At 46.3% G+C, this 15,632-nt stretch overlaps 1 protein-coding gene across 1 annotated transcript; it reads right to left on the reverse strand.

Annotated features, from left to right (window-relative positions):
- Positions 1-2,173: 2,173 nt before the first annotated feature.
- Positions 2,174-8,165, reverse strand: LOC115325714 (indolethylamine N-methyltransferase). The gene is made up of 4 exons (XM_029986414.4): positions 8,062-8,165; positions 7,019-7,179; positions 6,076-6,283; positions 2,174-2,600 (listed from the first exon to the last, which is right to left on the reverse strand). Exons 1-4 carry the CDS (start codon positions 8,163-8,165, stop codon positions 2,174-2,176), a joined length of 900 nt encoding a protein of 299 aa, XP_029842274.2.
- Positions 8,166-15,632: the final 7,467 nt, after the last annotated feature.

Raw genomic sequence — 15,632 nt, forward strand, 5'->3', positions numbered from 1 at the left:
GAGGCCCAGGATACATTCTTCAAATATATCAGCGACATAAGTCACGTGTGAAAATTCTTGACTGCCAAAACGGAACATAAGCTGTGATGACGCCGTGACTGGTGCTATATCGCCTGTAGCTGTACGGAGGGAGCATTCAGCGAGACGTCTGTACGATTCTAGAGATCCCTTTATTCGGTTGAATATATCAGGTCTCACTAGAGTGACGTTTGCCCCAGTGTCCACAAGCATACTACACGCAATACCCTCGAGTTGCCTATCCACGAAAAGTCCGTCTTTGTCGGCTCGCAATTTATGCACCTGGAATGCAGTTACCGGCTCCTTAGTTTTATGTTCAGCCGAGTTTTGGCCGGTAAGCTCGGCTGACACTAGTTTTCCGTCATAGAGCCCTCGTTTCCTTGCAGACCTGTCTCGGTACCATGCCAGTTACTATAGCGCTGTAGGTGACCTTGTCTGCCACAGCTCCAGCACGTGGGTGGGGATCTACGACGCGCAGGTGCCACCGATGTTTTGCACTCATGCCGCAGAGCAGGCTGACGAGATGGCGGGGCGGGTGGGAACTCAACGGCGGCCGATACCCGACGGGTAGCTCTGACAGCTCCCCTGGCCGCTTCCACCTCCATGGCTCGCGCAACAGCATCGCACATGCAACCAGGTGACGAAAGTCGCACGAACTGTTGTACCTCCGAGTCAGAAATAGCATCCACGAAGTGCCCAGCTGCAACCAAATCAAGTGTTGAGGCTGCACAACCTTCATAGGCATGGCGTGCCAGTCTTTCGATGTCTGTCGCGAGTTCTGCCAGGGACTCATTCTTTTGTTGTACACGTGTACGGAGCGTAGCGTGGTATAGTCGCCCCAGATGCTTGTCACCGAAGCGTCCCTCCAGAGCATTCACGAGAGAGTTGTAGTCTCTCTGTATAGTTGCGGGTAGATTTTGCAGTACTTCCAGTGCTGCCCCTCGAAGTGCTGACGCCAAGAAAGCTCCTCGTGAATTATTTGTCCATCCATTTATGTCTGCCTCTAGGTCGAAGTGCGTCCGGAAGGTACCCCAGGAGTTGCGTCCATCGTATGTGTCAAGTTTGACGATCATCTTTGGGGCGATTTGGTCCTGTAGTTCTTGCTGCTGACTTGCTCCCTCAGAGGAAGGCCTTGGCTGCGACGACAGGGGACCTGTTACGACTGCGTGGTCCCCGACATGGTCGATGGGTGAGGTCCGGGAACCGCTGCTGTCATCAGGCATAGTTCCGGCGGCCTCACCAGACGATGGCATTGCTGGCATTACGCCTTGAGATCCCGAAAGCAGCGGTGAAGCTTCACGTTCACTATGAGTTCGGAGTCGAGCGGCCACCTCTCGTCGCAATTCGGCGAAGGCTTCCCGATGCTCTTCAAGATGGCGAGTGTGTTCTTCGTGGAGAGTGTCTAGTGACTCCTTCAAAGCGTTGATGGCTTCCAAGACCTGGTGCTGATTCCCCTGGGCGGTGCTTCGGGTTTCCATGACCCCACTTCTGACACCAATTGCTATGGCAGAAGGCAATTTGAAGGCTTTGTTCTGTCAGGTTCGCCGTCAGCCTTTAATGGCGTTCATTCTCTCACTGGCACACACTAGTCTTCTTCTTCCTTCCTGTATTTGCAAGTCTTCGTCTTCCACAACAATATATATATATATATATATATATATATATATATATATATATATATATATATATATATATATATGTCCTGTTAGAAATTGTCGCACGCAGCTTTAAAGGATCACGTATGTGCCTTTATTTCAACAAAATTGTTAATCATGATATATGAAATCACTTGCGAATGCTACATAGAAAGCGATCATTTCATTATGTTCCAACATAACTGAGTTTATTAGAAAATCGCTTTTAAACGTTTGTTACAGAAATTCGAGTTAAAAACGATTAACTGAAAGCTGCCACTCCAGATGTCAACGGAAAGATAAATGCGGCAGAAATCTTAGCAACAGCACGCGAATTTTTGTGTCATGGTATTTAAATTGATGAATGGTAAGTTTGTCTTGAGTTTTTGGCTCTAACTTTAACATTGAACCTGATAAAATTTTATTTGACTTTCCTGTAGTCTGATATACAAGAGAAATTGTCAGAAGTTTACTTGTACAAAGTATCTGGCACAAACTGAAACACAATTCTATAACCTGATTCAGGCTTTACGGGCAGCTAGAACAAACGTGAACACGTTTGGATTTTTCACAAACTCCCCAACTCTATGGGGATGGTATACTTCCATCTGGAAGCCGGCATCTTTAATAGCTTCTTCTACCACCTTTTCGGTGAGGTTCGCGTGAGCAAATGCCACACCTCCCACGGGATAGCTCTTTACACCACCCGCGCCCAGAAGGACAAGTAGACCGCCAGGTCTCGCGAGTGTTCCCACGTTGCAAACCGCCTTCCGGAAAGATTCGTGGTCTGCTGTGGCCGATTCCAGGCATCCGGATGATATAATAACGTCGAAGGTCTGCCTGTGTTCCTCGGGGAGCACTCCGGGCTCCAGGACATCGCAGGGAATCACTTTACGAACTGCTAAGCGTGTGCGCTCGATTATTTCCAGGGCCCCCCTCCTGAGGTCGCTGGAAAGCAGAACGAAAAAGTGGAAGTAAGCTGTTATGCAAGATTGATAGCTCGCACACTGCACAGTACTGTACGTGCAGAGAAACCAGTAGTATTGCGGTTCTGGGGTTCCTTTCTTAAGTTGTCTTCAGACATGCCAGGGACTCCGAGTTTGGACAATTTTTGAGAAAGCCGGCAAGATCGCCAACAGCGGCGGTTCGTCAGCGTTACACTTGACATTAGCGCAGGCCAATCACGGCGGTCGGGGATCTCGCCAATTTTGCGACGAATGTTCAACTTAGAGATCCAGGTTAGATCTCGTCGGATATCGCTGGTACGTTCTCATCTGTCGCGCGTGCTTGCCATTTAGATGTATTGGCCTTATATGACCTTATATGTAGTAAGTGACAGAAGCAGAAAGACAGAGAGGTGCCTCTAGGGCGAGCTTTCTGCCTTCGATAACGCTTCAGCATCTCCTGAGCCTCGAGTGTGCAGCCGCATCCGAAGCATGGCGGAGCACAACGAGCATGTGCTGGAGTCCCGGCATTGGATGGAGACGGCCCGCCATTTACATCCGGTCGGTGACTTTAGCGAAATTAACTTGACGTAAACATGTAGATGATATCGTTCTAAAACGAGCTTGTTGTTCGCACTAAGACGTCGCCCTGCTTTATATACCGAATTGATGAGATCCAGCATATAAACACAAAATCATGAGCTGACCCTGAGAAGATGAAAAGTAGTTATACTGCAGGCTTGTCCAACCGGCCATATCACGCTATATTCTCCTTGTCATAGATCCATATTCGCTTTCTTACGAGTCAGTTGCACAACGTCCACTGAAGCAGGGAGCAAAAAGAAAGTTCCTTCAGACTCAGCTGAAAGTGAGCTGCGAAGAACCAGGAATTTCAAAACGGATTTTTCAATATAGGTTAAAAATATTTAGTTGAAGTCAACGACGTTTAAAACACACTGTATTTTTAAGAAGTTCAAGTAACGACTAAGTTCAAAAAGTAATGTCAACTGCCGAGTTCACGAAGACGCCATTTTAAATTGTTCACTTAAATTTCACAGTTGAAATTAGAAAAAAAAAAGAGAAAAACTTGCATGTAATGTGTCCTGAGTGTGTGATACTCGCATTATGATATGTTATGATTGGTTGCGGGGAGCTTTGGGTGGTTTCGGATGCGTTGCACACACGGCACACTCGTGTGCTTGCCTGTTTTATCAGAATTATCGGGATAAGTTTAAATTTATTCTGGAGTGGACTGTGTGAGGAGTATGTTTTATTGAGAAGTTTCCATGAGTTCTGCTGCTTCCGGAGGTGCATGAAGAGCGTTGAGATCTGCGTTCTCTTGGATAGCCAGGAGCCCCTTGTGGTAGCTAAGGTAATCGCAAAGGGGATGAGATTTATCGTGCCCTCTACGCTATCTACTGGCTGCCATGAGAAGCAGTCACTTGATACGCCCGCTGCACTATTCATTGGTGCGTTAAGAACCGTGCCATGACGTCGTCAGATACGTGGCAAGCTACGCTTCGGCAATGGGAGTCCGCTGCACTCTAAAAAAAGTATGTGCGTCTACTTTCGCGCACAAAACTCGGAGAACTAATCAGGGCAACTTACGGAGGCAGCTCGGCGAATGACGATGCCGAAACATGTGTTTAGACCAAAAAAACGCAGACTGAGTTGTGACACTAAGCAATGCAAGCGTGACGTTTTTGCATTGCTTAATGTCACAACTCAGTCTGCGTTTTGTTGGTCTAAACATATGTTTCGGCATCGTCATTCGCTGAGCTGCTTCCGTAAGTTGCACTGATTGGCTCTCCGAGTGTTGTGCGTGAAAGCAGACGCACAAACTTTTTGTAGAGTGTGCGTGTGCCGATAGGATACTGCAGGCTTCCCTGAGTTATGCTCAGCACAGCTGCCGGCGGCTAGCTTTTGCGTCCTCCTGGTGGCTTCGAGGAAAAGTATCGGGTTGAGGATCCCGCTGTCTGGGGACGGGATGCTACTGAGTCACTCAGTAAATCAACCTTGGTGCGATTAAATATTAATAGGTATAATTACGTATGATTAAGTGTGATGAACTCTCTCTTTTATAATGCTGTTTTCCGTTATGTTGCGCTAATCTGCGTGTAACGATTTTCGCATAAAAGTCAGCCCAAACACATTATGCGTTAAAAAAAAACGTTTTAAAGAAGTAACACGTATGCAACGTTCCGTCTCTGCATAGATGAATGCATCAGATCGGTGGCCTCACCCAGCACGAAGAGAATGTGAGCAGTGATATGATTCTATTCATTCGCAGGAAGTTCAGGAACGTCAAAGTGCCCTAATTCGACGATGAAACCTTTCGAACAATGGGCATCACAGCGAGAGTTTCACTCATGTTCTACGCTCCATGTTATTCAGCAGCCAACACTATGTTAGACCAAGCTAATTGAGACATTGAGCCCTACATCAAGATGCACTCATATTTTCCTGGTGACAAGAAGTAGCGTCTCACAGTGGCTGTGTGTCTCACCATAACTGATCTTACGCTAAAGACGAAGATAAAACCCAGGTAGAGTGGCCATTACAATTTTTTTTTATCAGCAGTTATTGCTAAAAAGAAAGACACCGAAAAAAGGTTCCGAAAAACAAAGTACAAGAGAGGCATAAAGAAGAATTTGGATGGACTACAAAACAACGTGATACCAGGTCGAGCAGCAATTTCCCTGTGCCATACCGCGTTTTGAAAACGACTGCCAGACATAGTGTGGTGAAGACGATTTGATACCTGGGCCCTAACGAGATGATGGAGACTGCCTAGATTAAAAACTGCTTCAGTATTATCCCAGGGGAGTAAGTTCTCAATTCGGGGAGACGAAGGGAACAGCTTTGTTGATCGAAGACGAAGTAAACGATAAGAAAGATCGCACAAATGACCCACTGTGTAACCCTAGAACACATGGTGTATGTATTTGATATGATACATTTCTGTAAAAAGGGCCTCGCAAGAAAGCAGAGCAGAAAGGCAGCGAGAATGCATCCTGTATCACATTGGATACACATATTTTCTACCACCTGTCTGAAAGAGGCTCCACTCGATGGAGCCACTTGGCGGCTTGGCGATCAGAGGCTCGGTTTCCTGATATTGGAAACGCGTGTATGAAAAGCTCAATTTTCAGGCAGCGCTGCAAGCTTCCAGAGTGTGCATCCCTTACGTTTGTAATTTACGAGAAATGTGCAGGTGCGCTGTGTTTAAAGAAAGACAAATACTGCTTTCGCCGCTTCAACAGCCCGTGACGCACCAATACATCGAGTATACGATATGATACACGAAGTAATTCTTCACTTTTTGAAGCACGAAAATTGAATAAATATTTACAATAATTTTAATAATGTTTTTCTGGTAGCATCCACTCTAGCATAATTTCATGCAAAAAATAGGAAGTCGCGCATTGTATAATTCATACACTAAGTACTGCGTTAATAATTTGAACACCGCTACGTACGTATACCCTTCAACCACGGCAACCTTCTCCGCGCGGAAGGTCCAGTCGAGGGCATCTTCGTCCTTGTTGAGCCACTTCATGAGTTCCAACCTGTTGGCTTCGACTAGGTCACTCATCACGATGTGGTTGCATCGACTGGAGCCTACGAGAACGTTTGTGACCAATGGGCCACTGCCCAAATCCAACAGGGTGTTTCCCTGAACCAGACCTATAAAAAGCGTGCCAGAGTTTCATACAGCTTTATTGCAAACTAAAATGCAGATATATAATTTATCTGTTATCGCTAAAAGAACATGCCGTGATTCGTAGTTACAATTCATGTATCCAATTATGCGTCAGTAAACACCCCACCCCGCTCAAGACAACAGGGAGGTAAACGGCGTTCTCTGATTACACCTCTGCCGAAATATAACACTAAGGTTACTGCGGACTAGGGAGCCTAGATTTCACTAGTATGGCAATTCAAACCGCGGGGAGTGTCTTCAATTCAATGGCGGGCAGCTCCTCCTGCACTCTAAAAAATGTCTGTGCGTCTACTTTCCCGCACAACACTGGGAGAGCCAATCACCGCAACTTACGGAGGCAGCTCAGCGAATGACGATGCCGAAACATATGTTTAGACCAAAAAACGCAGTCTGAGTTGAGACATCAAGCAATGCAAGAGTGACGTTTGGCATTGTTTAATGTCACAACTCAGACTGCATTATTTGGTCTAAACATATGTTTCGGCATCGTCATTCGCTGAGTTGCTTCCGTAAGTTGCGGTGATTGGCTCTCCAAGTGTAGTGCGGGAAAGTAGACGCGCGGGCTCTTCTTAGAGTGTATAGCTCATACATTTACATGCATAATATAGCCAGAACATCTACGTCTTTTTCTTTCACTAGTCTGGAACAACTCTGGAACATAGATAAGTCCATATGGAGAATGTCAGAACATAATTTACCTGACTGGAAAATATTATGAAGTGTTTCTAATTCGGGTGAAACCGTTTCACCGATATAACGACCATACTCGTCGGCGTAATTCCGTGGCAGAAATTTGTTTTTGTAAGTATCCCTCAGGGCTCGGGTTTCCTCGCTCCCCAGAGTGCCCGAACTGAAACTCCTGAAAGCGAACAATTATGGGGTTAACGCGTATCTCTCTCGACATCATAGCGACATTGAGCGGTTCGATGATTATAAAGAAACCGGCTTTTTGTCTCTTTCACAGTCAAAACACGCTCAGCGACCTCTGTGCTGTTGCGGCATGCCCACATCTAGTTTTGCTTCGGACTCTTCGATTCAGCAACATTTCGAAAGCTGGAGAAATTCGTTAGAAAATATTTAACCCCAGCGTAAACACAGCAAGAATACAAAGAGTATAGGCTTCCTATAGTAGGAAGCGACTCGCACCTTTCTCTCCCCACTCTAGCAGAGCGTGCGCTGTAGAGGAGGTGACTCCTCTCCAGTGTTGGCTTTGCTAATCCTGGTCTTCAACACACCTACCGCCAGGTGACACCGAGACATCAGGTGAGTTCCTATGGTCACGTGAATCCCTGATGTCGGGTCCCGTGACACCGTCATGTCGTGTGACTTTGACGTCACGGTTTCACGCGACGACCTCAACGACGGACGCCCAACGTCGACGTTATTTCGAGTGAAAACGGCTCTCCCGGAAAACGCGGCCGTGCAGTGTAATTAGGTGCTCCGATCAAAGGTTCCCGCAGGCCCCCAGGCCGCTAACGCGTATCTTCGTGGGTGGGCAGGCACGTGTCGTTGAAAAGTTATCAAAGTAGCCTTCCTGGGCGCTATGTGCGTGCCTGCAGGCAACAGGCACAACATGCTTGGGAATGTGTTATCGGCGAGATGCACGTTTTGACCCTAATTTGACAGTTGCACGTGTCCCTCATGACTCGATGATTTCTTTATCTACAACACACCGGTCCCTTTGCCTTGCACTTTCGTCGTACTTCGCGGGCAGCAATGAAAGGAACTGAGGCGTTCTAACCTTGATTTATGTGAAACGATATCCTTGATACGGTGACCCCCAAGTTTCAAGGCGGCAGTGGTAACTTTAAGCATCTCCCTCAGGGCCATCATGTTTGAAACCATGCTTGACGCGTTTATTTCTGAAAAGAAATATAATATATATGAATAAATTTTGGCCGACGCTAGGAACATGTAATTTATATCTTCCAACATCCGAACTCAAAGAACAAAAGCGCACGAAGACCACAGCTATAGTTTTGTTTACTTTCTTGTTATAAACCAATGAACATTTTATTTTCGTTCTCGCTCAAATGGGTAACTGGGTAAGAAAACTGCATTACGAAGACCTTAGCGAGCCTCGGCTGCAAGCTTTCAATTGACGACGATGGATGTGGTGCTTAAATGACTGTATATACTGTGTATGTTCCGAAAAAAATTAAAATCTGAAGACTTTTCTAATTTATATTTAAATATCAATGTTACATTAAATTATCCATTTTCACAAAGCGGCATGTAAGCACGCGCGTGCGTGACCTATTGTTTTACGCCACTTAGGCTCGTTACTCTTAAATATTTTACCCCTCCCGCTTGCGCTCGTAAACACTGCCGAGCTCAGACGCTGTTTCGTACCTGATTCTCCGTGTATTGTTCGCGACTGCTTGGGTGCGCTACTAATTTTAAGAGAACGCTTGTTAATCGAATTTTCTGAATACTGAACAAAAAAGCGGGGCAACATCGAGCTCGTGAACAATAGACATTATACAACCTTAAGACTGCAGGTAAGCAAAAGACGACACACACGAAAAGTCTCCTAACTTTTAAGCTTGTGTGTGTGTGTTGCCCTTTGCTTACCTGCGGTTGCGGGTTCTGTTATTACTGGAGAATGAGGCTGACTCTCTGGTTAGATATCGGCATGTTTCGCATGTGTCAGCATGTTGCTTTAATGGTATTCAATATTGCCGTGCGCGTGTCCGAGCAAGCATCGCTTTGTGACGGACCTTTAGAAGGTTCGTGACTGTTCTTGCTCGGGACGTAACTTTTATCATCTCGTGCCACTTTATTGTTCTCGAAAGTGCCTGTTCACTCTTACCCCGAACGCTCGACGCTCGAACCTTCTGGGGGGAAGTTCCAAGATGCCGACTAACAGTAGATAAGGGGCTGCGAGTCAAGATCGGCAAACACCAGTTGCGGAACGTATACAACGATCCGCTCTCTGTGCATCGGCAGCCGTACCTGGTTTCAACAAAGGAAAGAGATGACATTCATGAACAAGTGCTAAAGGTGCTCAACGACGACATCATCCAGTCTTCAAGCAGCCCGTGGGCTTCTGCAGTCGTACTGGTGAAAAGAAGGACGGAACAGTTCAATTCTATATGGGCTACCGGCAGCTCAACGCGGTGACGAAGAAAGACGTGTATCCGCTCCCCAGTATCGACGACACTTTGGACCGCCTGCGCCACTCCCTCTACTTCTCGTCGATGGACCTGAAGAGTGGCTACAGGCAGATTGAAATCGACGAACGGGGCCTTCGTCACACCGGATGGACTGCCCTTCGGACTGTGCACGGTGCCGGAAGCTTTGCAGCGTGTCATGGACGCCGTACTGGCAGGCCTCAATTGGCAGAGCTGTCTTGTGTACCTCGACGACGTCGTGGTATTCTCGGCCAACTTCGAAAGGCACTTGCGACGCCTTCGGGCTGTTCTTCAAGCAATGAAGACCGCCGGACTCACTTTCAACCCGACGAAGACATTGGACGAGCTAAAAGATGACTCCAGTCTCCACCGATTCTTGGCCACTTCGACCAATCAGCTGAAACAGAAGTTTACACGGACGCCAGCGATACAGGAATTGGTGCGGTCCTTTTCCAACGACAAGAGGGTACAGAGCGCGTGATCGCCTACGTTAGTCGGACGTTGTCGAACGTAGAACAAAATTACTCGACGACCATGAAGGAATGTCTTGCCGTCGTCTGGGCTACCACAAAAGTCCGCCCGCATTTACACGAGAGCCCTCTTCGAGTGGTCACCGACCACCACTCGCTATGCCGGTTAGCGAGCCTGACTCGACGAGGTGACACCCAGTTCCCTATCTAGTGTGAGTCGGCATCTCCAAACTTCGGCCCAGAAGGTCCGAGCGTCGAGCGTTCAGCGTCGAGCGTTCAGACACTTTCGAGGACAAGAAAGTAGGACGAAATGACAAAACAATACATCCCGAGCAAGAGCAGACACGTACGAATCTTCTGGGAGTCCGTCTCCGAGCGTTGCTTCATTGGACCTGCGCGTGTCAATATTACTTCTTTCGGAGACAACTGCTGCTTCAGCAGACTATACCTTTCAAGACACTTTCTGGCAGTTCATTCGCAGGCCTAAGCGCTCCAGACATAAAAACTGCTTACTGTTAATAATTTTTAAAAAGATCAAGAAAACACTTTATAACACAATATCTCGCTCTAGAGATTCGTAGACTATTGCTATCACTGCCCTTCGGTAGCAATGCCACCGCCAACTATTTTCGAAAAAAATAAAAGAGACCCAGGAAATTTTTTAAAAAATAATTACAAAGCTATATAATTCCAATACTACTAAGTAGAACGTTTGGATTTTATTTCCACGTAGAAATGTTTAGCTGGCTTACTGTTGCAACGTAATGTCGAAAAACCTCAAGAATGCGTTTTTTATGGTGCGTGGGCTAACACAACCCATCAATTAAGAACTAAGAACATTTAAATATTTAATTTTAGAACTCTGTGGATTGTATTAACGCGGTATTAATTAGTGAATTGAGATAACTCAGCCACATGTGACGCAGGCAACATCGCCCTTTGTTAACTCACTTATCCAATAAACCCGAGCTCACACTGCTCGTACATCATACAAAAGACCGTCTGCAAACACGATTCACCGCAATATTCCTGGTTCGAATGCCGCGTGCCAAGATTTCTTCTTGAACTCATTGCCATGCGCGGCATTCGAAGCACGGATCCTGCGGTGACTCGCATTGAAATCACCATGCCGACTGTCTTTGGTATGATGCATTATCAGTGTCAGCCGGCTTTAAGACACACGATCCTTTGCCCATTTACCCTAAAAAAATAACAAATTATATGTATAAGCAAAAGGATCGAAATAGTCAAATTTATGCGATACAAGAACAGAACTTCGCTTACATTGGATCAAGTAAGCTCGCGGTGTCCCAGGTTTCGACGACGAGTTGGTTTCAGTACGGGTTCAAGAGTCGGGATTTGGGTGGGAAGACAAGCTGTTATATCGAGGATTCATCCGCTCATTCACATCACTGCGCAGTGCCACCTGCATCAAAACACGAGGCGGATGTCCCCTGTGGCGGTTGGAAGAGTTATAACGGCGTAGCACTGAGACGCCATGTTCTCAATACATCTGGCGTGCAGCTGTATTACAGTGTACTAGAATACTTGGGTAGTGTTGGGACCGGAAGGGCTCGCCTGAAGCGCGTGGTATTGATCGCGACAGGTGTCGACACCGGCGCCTTATCTAGAAGGTGTGTGCATGCGTGGCTGCACGCGCGAAAATATGAATCTTTGGTGCCGCTTTGGTGGAGTGCACATAAGATTTCTGGTACAGCTACGACCTGCCAACGGTCGTACCGCGGCATCAATTACGCTGCGGCACGATCGTTAGCAACATGATGCTTCAGTGTATTGGACGGTACAAGCTACATTACCCTTCCTTTACATAAAAACAATTGCGACTTTAAAGAAGCAGATTGCAAGTTGTTTCAGCGTAGAATTAGATGTGACTTTCAGTTTGTCGGATGGTGAGCATTTTAAATGATATGCCCATTTCCTTGGTCGCAAAGGCCGAACATTACATGTTTGGAAAAGATATCCAAAACTCGGAAGCAGTTTTTTTTTTTTTTCTTATTTTATAATGGAACAAAAAGGCACATACAAACGTCTGAGATTGTTTTAGTGTGTTTTTAATACACCAGGTTAACTTCTCTGTCTTCTTTCCTGCTCGTCTTCTTTTTCTTGACCTTAATCAGCTCGCTTCCCTTGTCACTCAGTCTTGTGTTCATTTATGCGACGAAGCACCCAAGCGACGGTCGCAAAGCGGAGAGAATCTTTTATTTCTTCGTGGCTGCCACGACCATCCGAGGACCACCCGACGTTGACTTGTAAGAAATGGCTTATAAGCAGTGACAATTTTTATCACGCGTTTTAACATTAAACTTAAGTCCAAAAACTGAGACAACGTGGGCTGAACAAGTAATGCTTTATAAGATTGAAAGAAAACAAGCAACAATCTCACACCATTTTGAGCAGAAAACATGAGCACACGTAGATCAGGCAAGGAAAAAGTTGTAATAGTTTACCGCACGGCATTGAAATAATGGTTACAATGTGCAGCGCATACATGGTTACAATATGCAGCGCATTATCCTCTTGAGGGTAAACCATCTCAAACCCACAAGCTCATTACAATACATTTAACCGACAGCTGCTTTTTGACAAAAAAAGGTAGGTCTCGCCTGAACTGGGTATTCCACAGGGGGCGCATCTGGTTCACGAAGACATACAGGGTGTTTTTGTTTTATTATTTACATAACTTTACGTATTTTACAAAAAAAAAAAGAAAAAAGAATGTGGCAGATATGTGGATGCCGTCTTTCGTTATATCTGTAGGGCTCGGTGGACAATAAATGGGTGAATAACCGTTTGCAATGTTTAATAATTAACCAAAATCTGTTAGTTGACTTGTTTATTAACGGCTTAATTGGCCATGGTGCAATTGCAGTTTTAAAAGGAGTCATTATTAAAGGCAAACACAATTCCGATAATTCGCGAAAAGGCAACGAGGTTCGCAAAATTTATCGTAAAAGTTTGCCTTTCTTCTATTGATTCAGAAACCGCGCTATGAAAATAATACGTAGAATTTTGACTTAAGGCCTGTTCACACATACAGCGGAGCGCTAAGTTAGCGCTACGTGAGCGCTCCAAGGAGCGCTCATGTGGCGCTTTCTAGCGCGTGACTCAGTTCTAACATAGCGAGCGATTAGCGCTTCTGTAGCGCCTTGTTAGCGCTCCAGTATAGCGCCTTGTTAGCGCTCCAGTATAGCGCCATGTTAGCGCTTCAGTAGCGCTTCTTGGACCGCGGTGCTGCGGATTAGCGCGTGCACTGCGGTTCCGGTTCCTGTGGTTGGGTGTGCTTCAGCAGCACCATGGCGGACATGTGGTGTGCTGAAATAGAAATGCGACAAATGCTCCTACATACGCGATTAGTGCGTATGTGTGTAGACGGTTTAATGTCCAGAAGAGCATTCTGGGTGCGCAAAATCTTTCGCTACCGAGATACCGACGGGTACCTGGTGAACCTTGTTCCTAGGCTGAGGGACCGAGACACAGAGCTCTTTTGAAGGCGGTTATTTTTAACTGCGTGTCTTTGAAACCAGGGTCATTCATATCGAATAGAAAGCAATGAGGTCGTACCCAATCAATTGGTCGCTCAGAGTCCATGACTCTGGATCGCCTGCCAGACCCTTGTTTTGTAGAGCGGCTGTTTTACTTCCTCTTCTTTCAATGCCGAAGGAAAAACAACAACAAAGGAATCGCCGTGCACGCGCTGTTCCGCAGCAGCAAGCATGGCATAAGGAGCGTGAGAGCGCTAACAAAGCGCTTCTGTAGCGCTAACAGAGTGCTAACAAAACGCTTCTGAAGCGCTATACTTCGTCTCACGTTAGTATGGACTATTGTTAGCCGCGAGTGCTAAAAGCGCGAGATAGTTGCTTCGAATGAAGCCTCAGCGGCTGCACGAGCGCTCATGCAGCGAGTGCTCCAAACAAGGCAGTGAAGGCTAGCCGCTCGCGCTAGCACAGCATTCGCGATTAGTTCATGCGGTTCATTCTAAGGTGAGACGAAGTATAACAGAGCGCTACTTCAGCGCTAACCGAGCGCTACATCACGCGCTGGGAAGCGCCACATGAGCGCTCCTTCGAGCGCTCATGTTGCGCTAACTGAGCGGTTCTCTGCATGTGTGAACCGGCTTTTAGTCGTCTGGATGTGTGGCGCCGGCGACGGCATTTCGGCACTATCCTTACGCGTTCACCATCCGCAAAATCAGAACACAAGATTCAAAGCATATTACGATCGAACACACGGAACTATGAAATCGTGGTCCCGACACGCGCACCGCTCGAAGTGAAAAACACACGGAACTATACTCTGTTTCAGCTTGAGCTCAGCAAACACAGACTACGAAGAACATGAACGACAGGACAATGCTGTACTCGCAACTAAAAAATTTTAATTAAGGAAACAAAGACAGGAAAAAAACATACATAGTATCTTAAAAGATTGCACACAAACGAAGGACCACACTCGCCAACCGTGAAGCGTGTCAGTAATCTACCCGTTCAATACGTGGCTCATTTTTTTTTCCGCAGAAAGGATATCTCTTTTGCTGACAGCGCCAATGAAGGTTCACAAACACATGAATGACTGACACGAAGTGTGGAAGGCCTTTTTATTCCCTCTCGTCGCCCTATCCTTGTCTGCGCCCGGAACGGAGACCCTGTCAAAGTCAGGCCGACATTTGCACTCTCTGGAATAAATTGGCAAAAGCCCCCCCAACCGTGGCTCCGAGCGAATACGAATGTTATCATAATCTATCATTTAAACATCTTCCTGTTTGCCCCACGTAGCACCGGTTAGATGACAAAAGGAATCTTATAAACCACACGCAAAACACAAGTGACAAGGGGTTTTTCTGCGGGCCTTGGTGCACTTCACATTCAAACGACCATCTGCCTCCGCACCAACATTGGAACATGTCTAGCCTATTTTATGGGGCTCGGAAAACACTACTCGCATTCTACATCTACGACCTACTTGTTTGAAGTCATGGGAAACGCGGTGGAGGTAGGGGACCCCTGCCACACGCTTATTTGCCCTTTCCGGCTTCGCCCTCTCTTTGGCAGGGTCACCGTTCCGGGAGCACACAACGATAGGGTGACGACAGAGAATAAAAAGGCCTTCCACATTTCGTGTCATGGTCACTCATGTGTTAGTGAACCTTCATTGGTGCTGTCAGCAAAAGAGATATCTTTCCTGCGGGGAAAAAGGAGTCACGTAGTGAACGGGTAGAAAAGTTAATTACTGACACGCTTCACGGTTTGCGTGGGTGGTCCTTTGTATGCAACCTTTTAAGACACTATGTATGGCTTTTTAGGGAGCAGCTTTTAGGCACCCGTTTCCGGCTTCAGCGTCGTAGCCGTCGGCGTCATCGCGTGTTGCATTACGGGACGTTTCCCATAATGACGTCACTCGTGACGTCACCGCACGTTGAATTATGGGTAAATTTCCCCACTAAATTTCGTGGAAAAATTTTTCCGCAAGATTTATGTGAAAATAGTTCCTGCAAAGTTTAGCGGAAGATATCCCCGGCTAAATTTAGCAGAAAAATTCTCCCTCCAGATTTTGCTAAAAAAAGTTCCCCGCTAAATTCTGCGGAAAAATTTCCAGCTAAATTTAGCAGAAAAATTTCTCCGTTAAATGTAGCAGAAATTTCCCCGCTAAATTTATCAGAAAGAAATTTCCCCGCTAAAGTTAGCGGAAAA

Source organism: Ixodes scapularis, unplaced genomic scaffold, assembly GCF_016920785.2.
Source record: "Ixodes scapularis isolate PalLabHiFi unplaced genomic scaffold, ASM1692078v2 PGA_scaffold3__209_contigs__length_174095766, whole genome shotgun sequence".
In the NCBI taxonomy this organism is placed as follows: Eukaryota; Metazoa; Arthropoda; class Arachnida; order Ixodida; family Ixodidae; genus Ixodes; species Ixodes scapularis.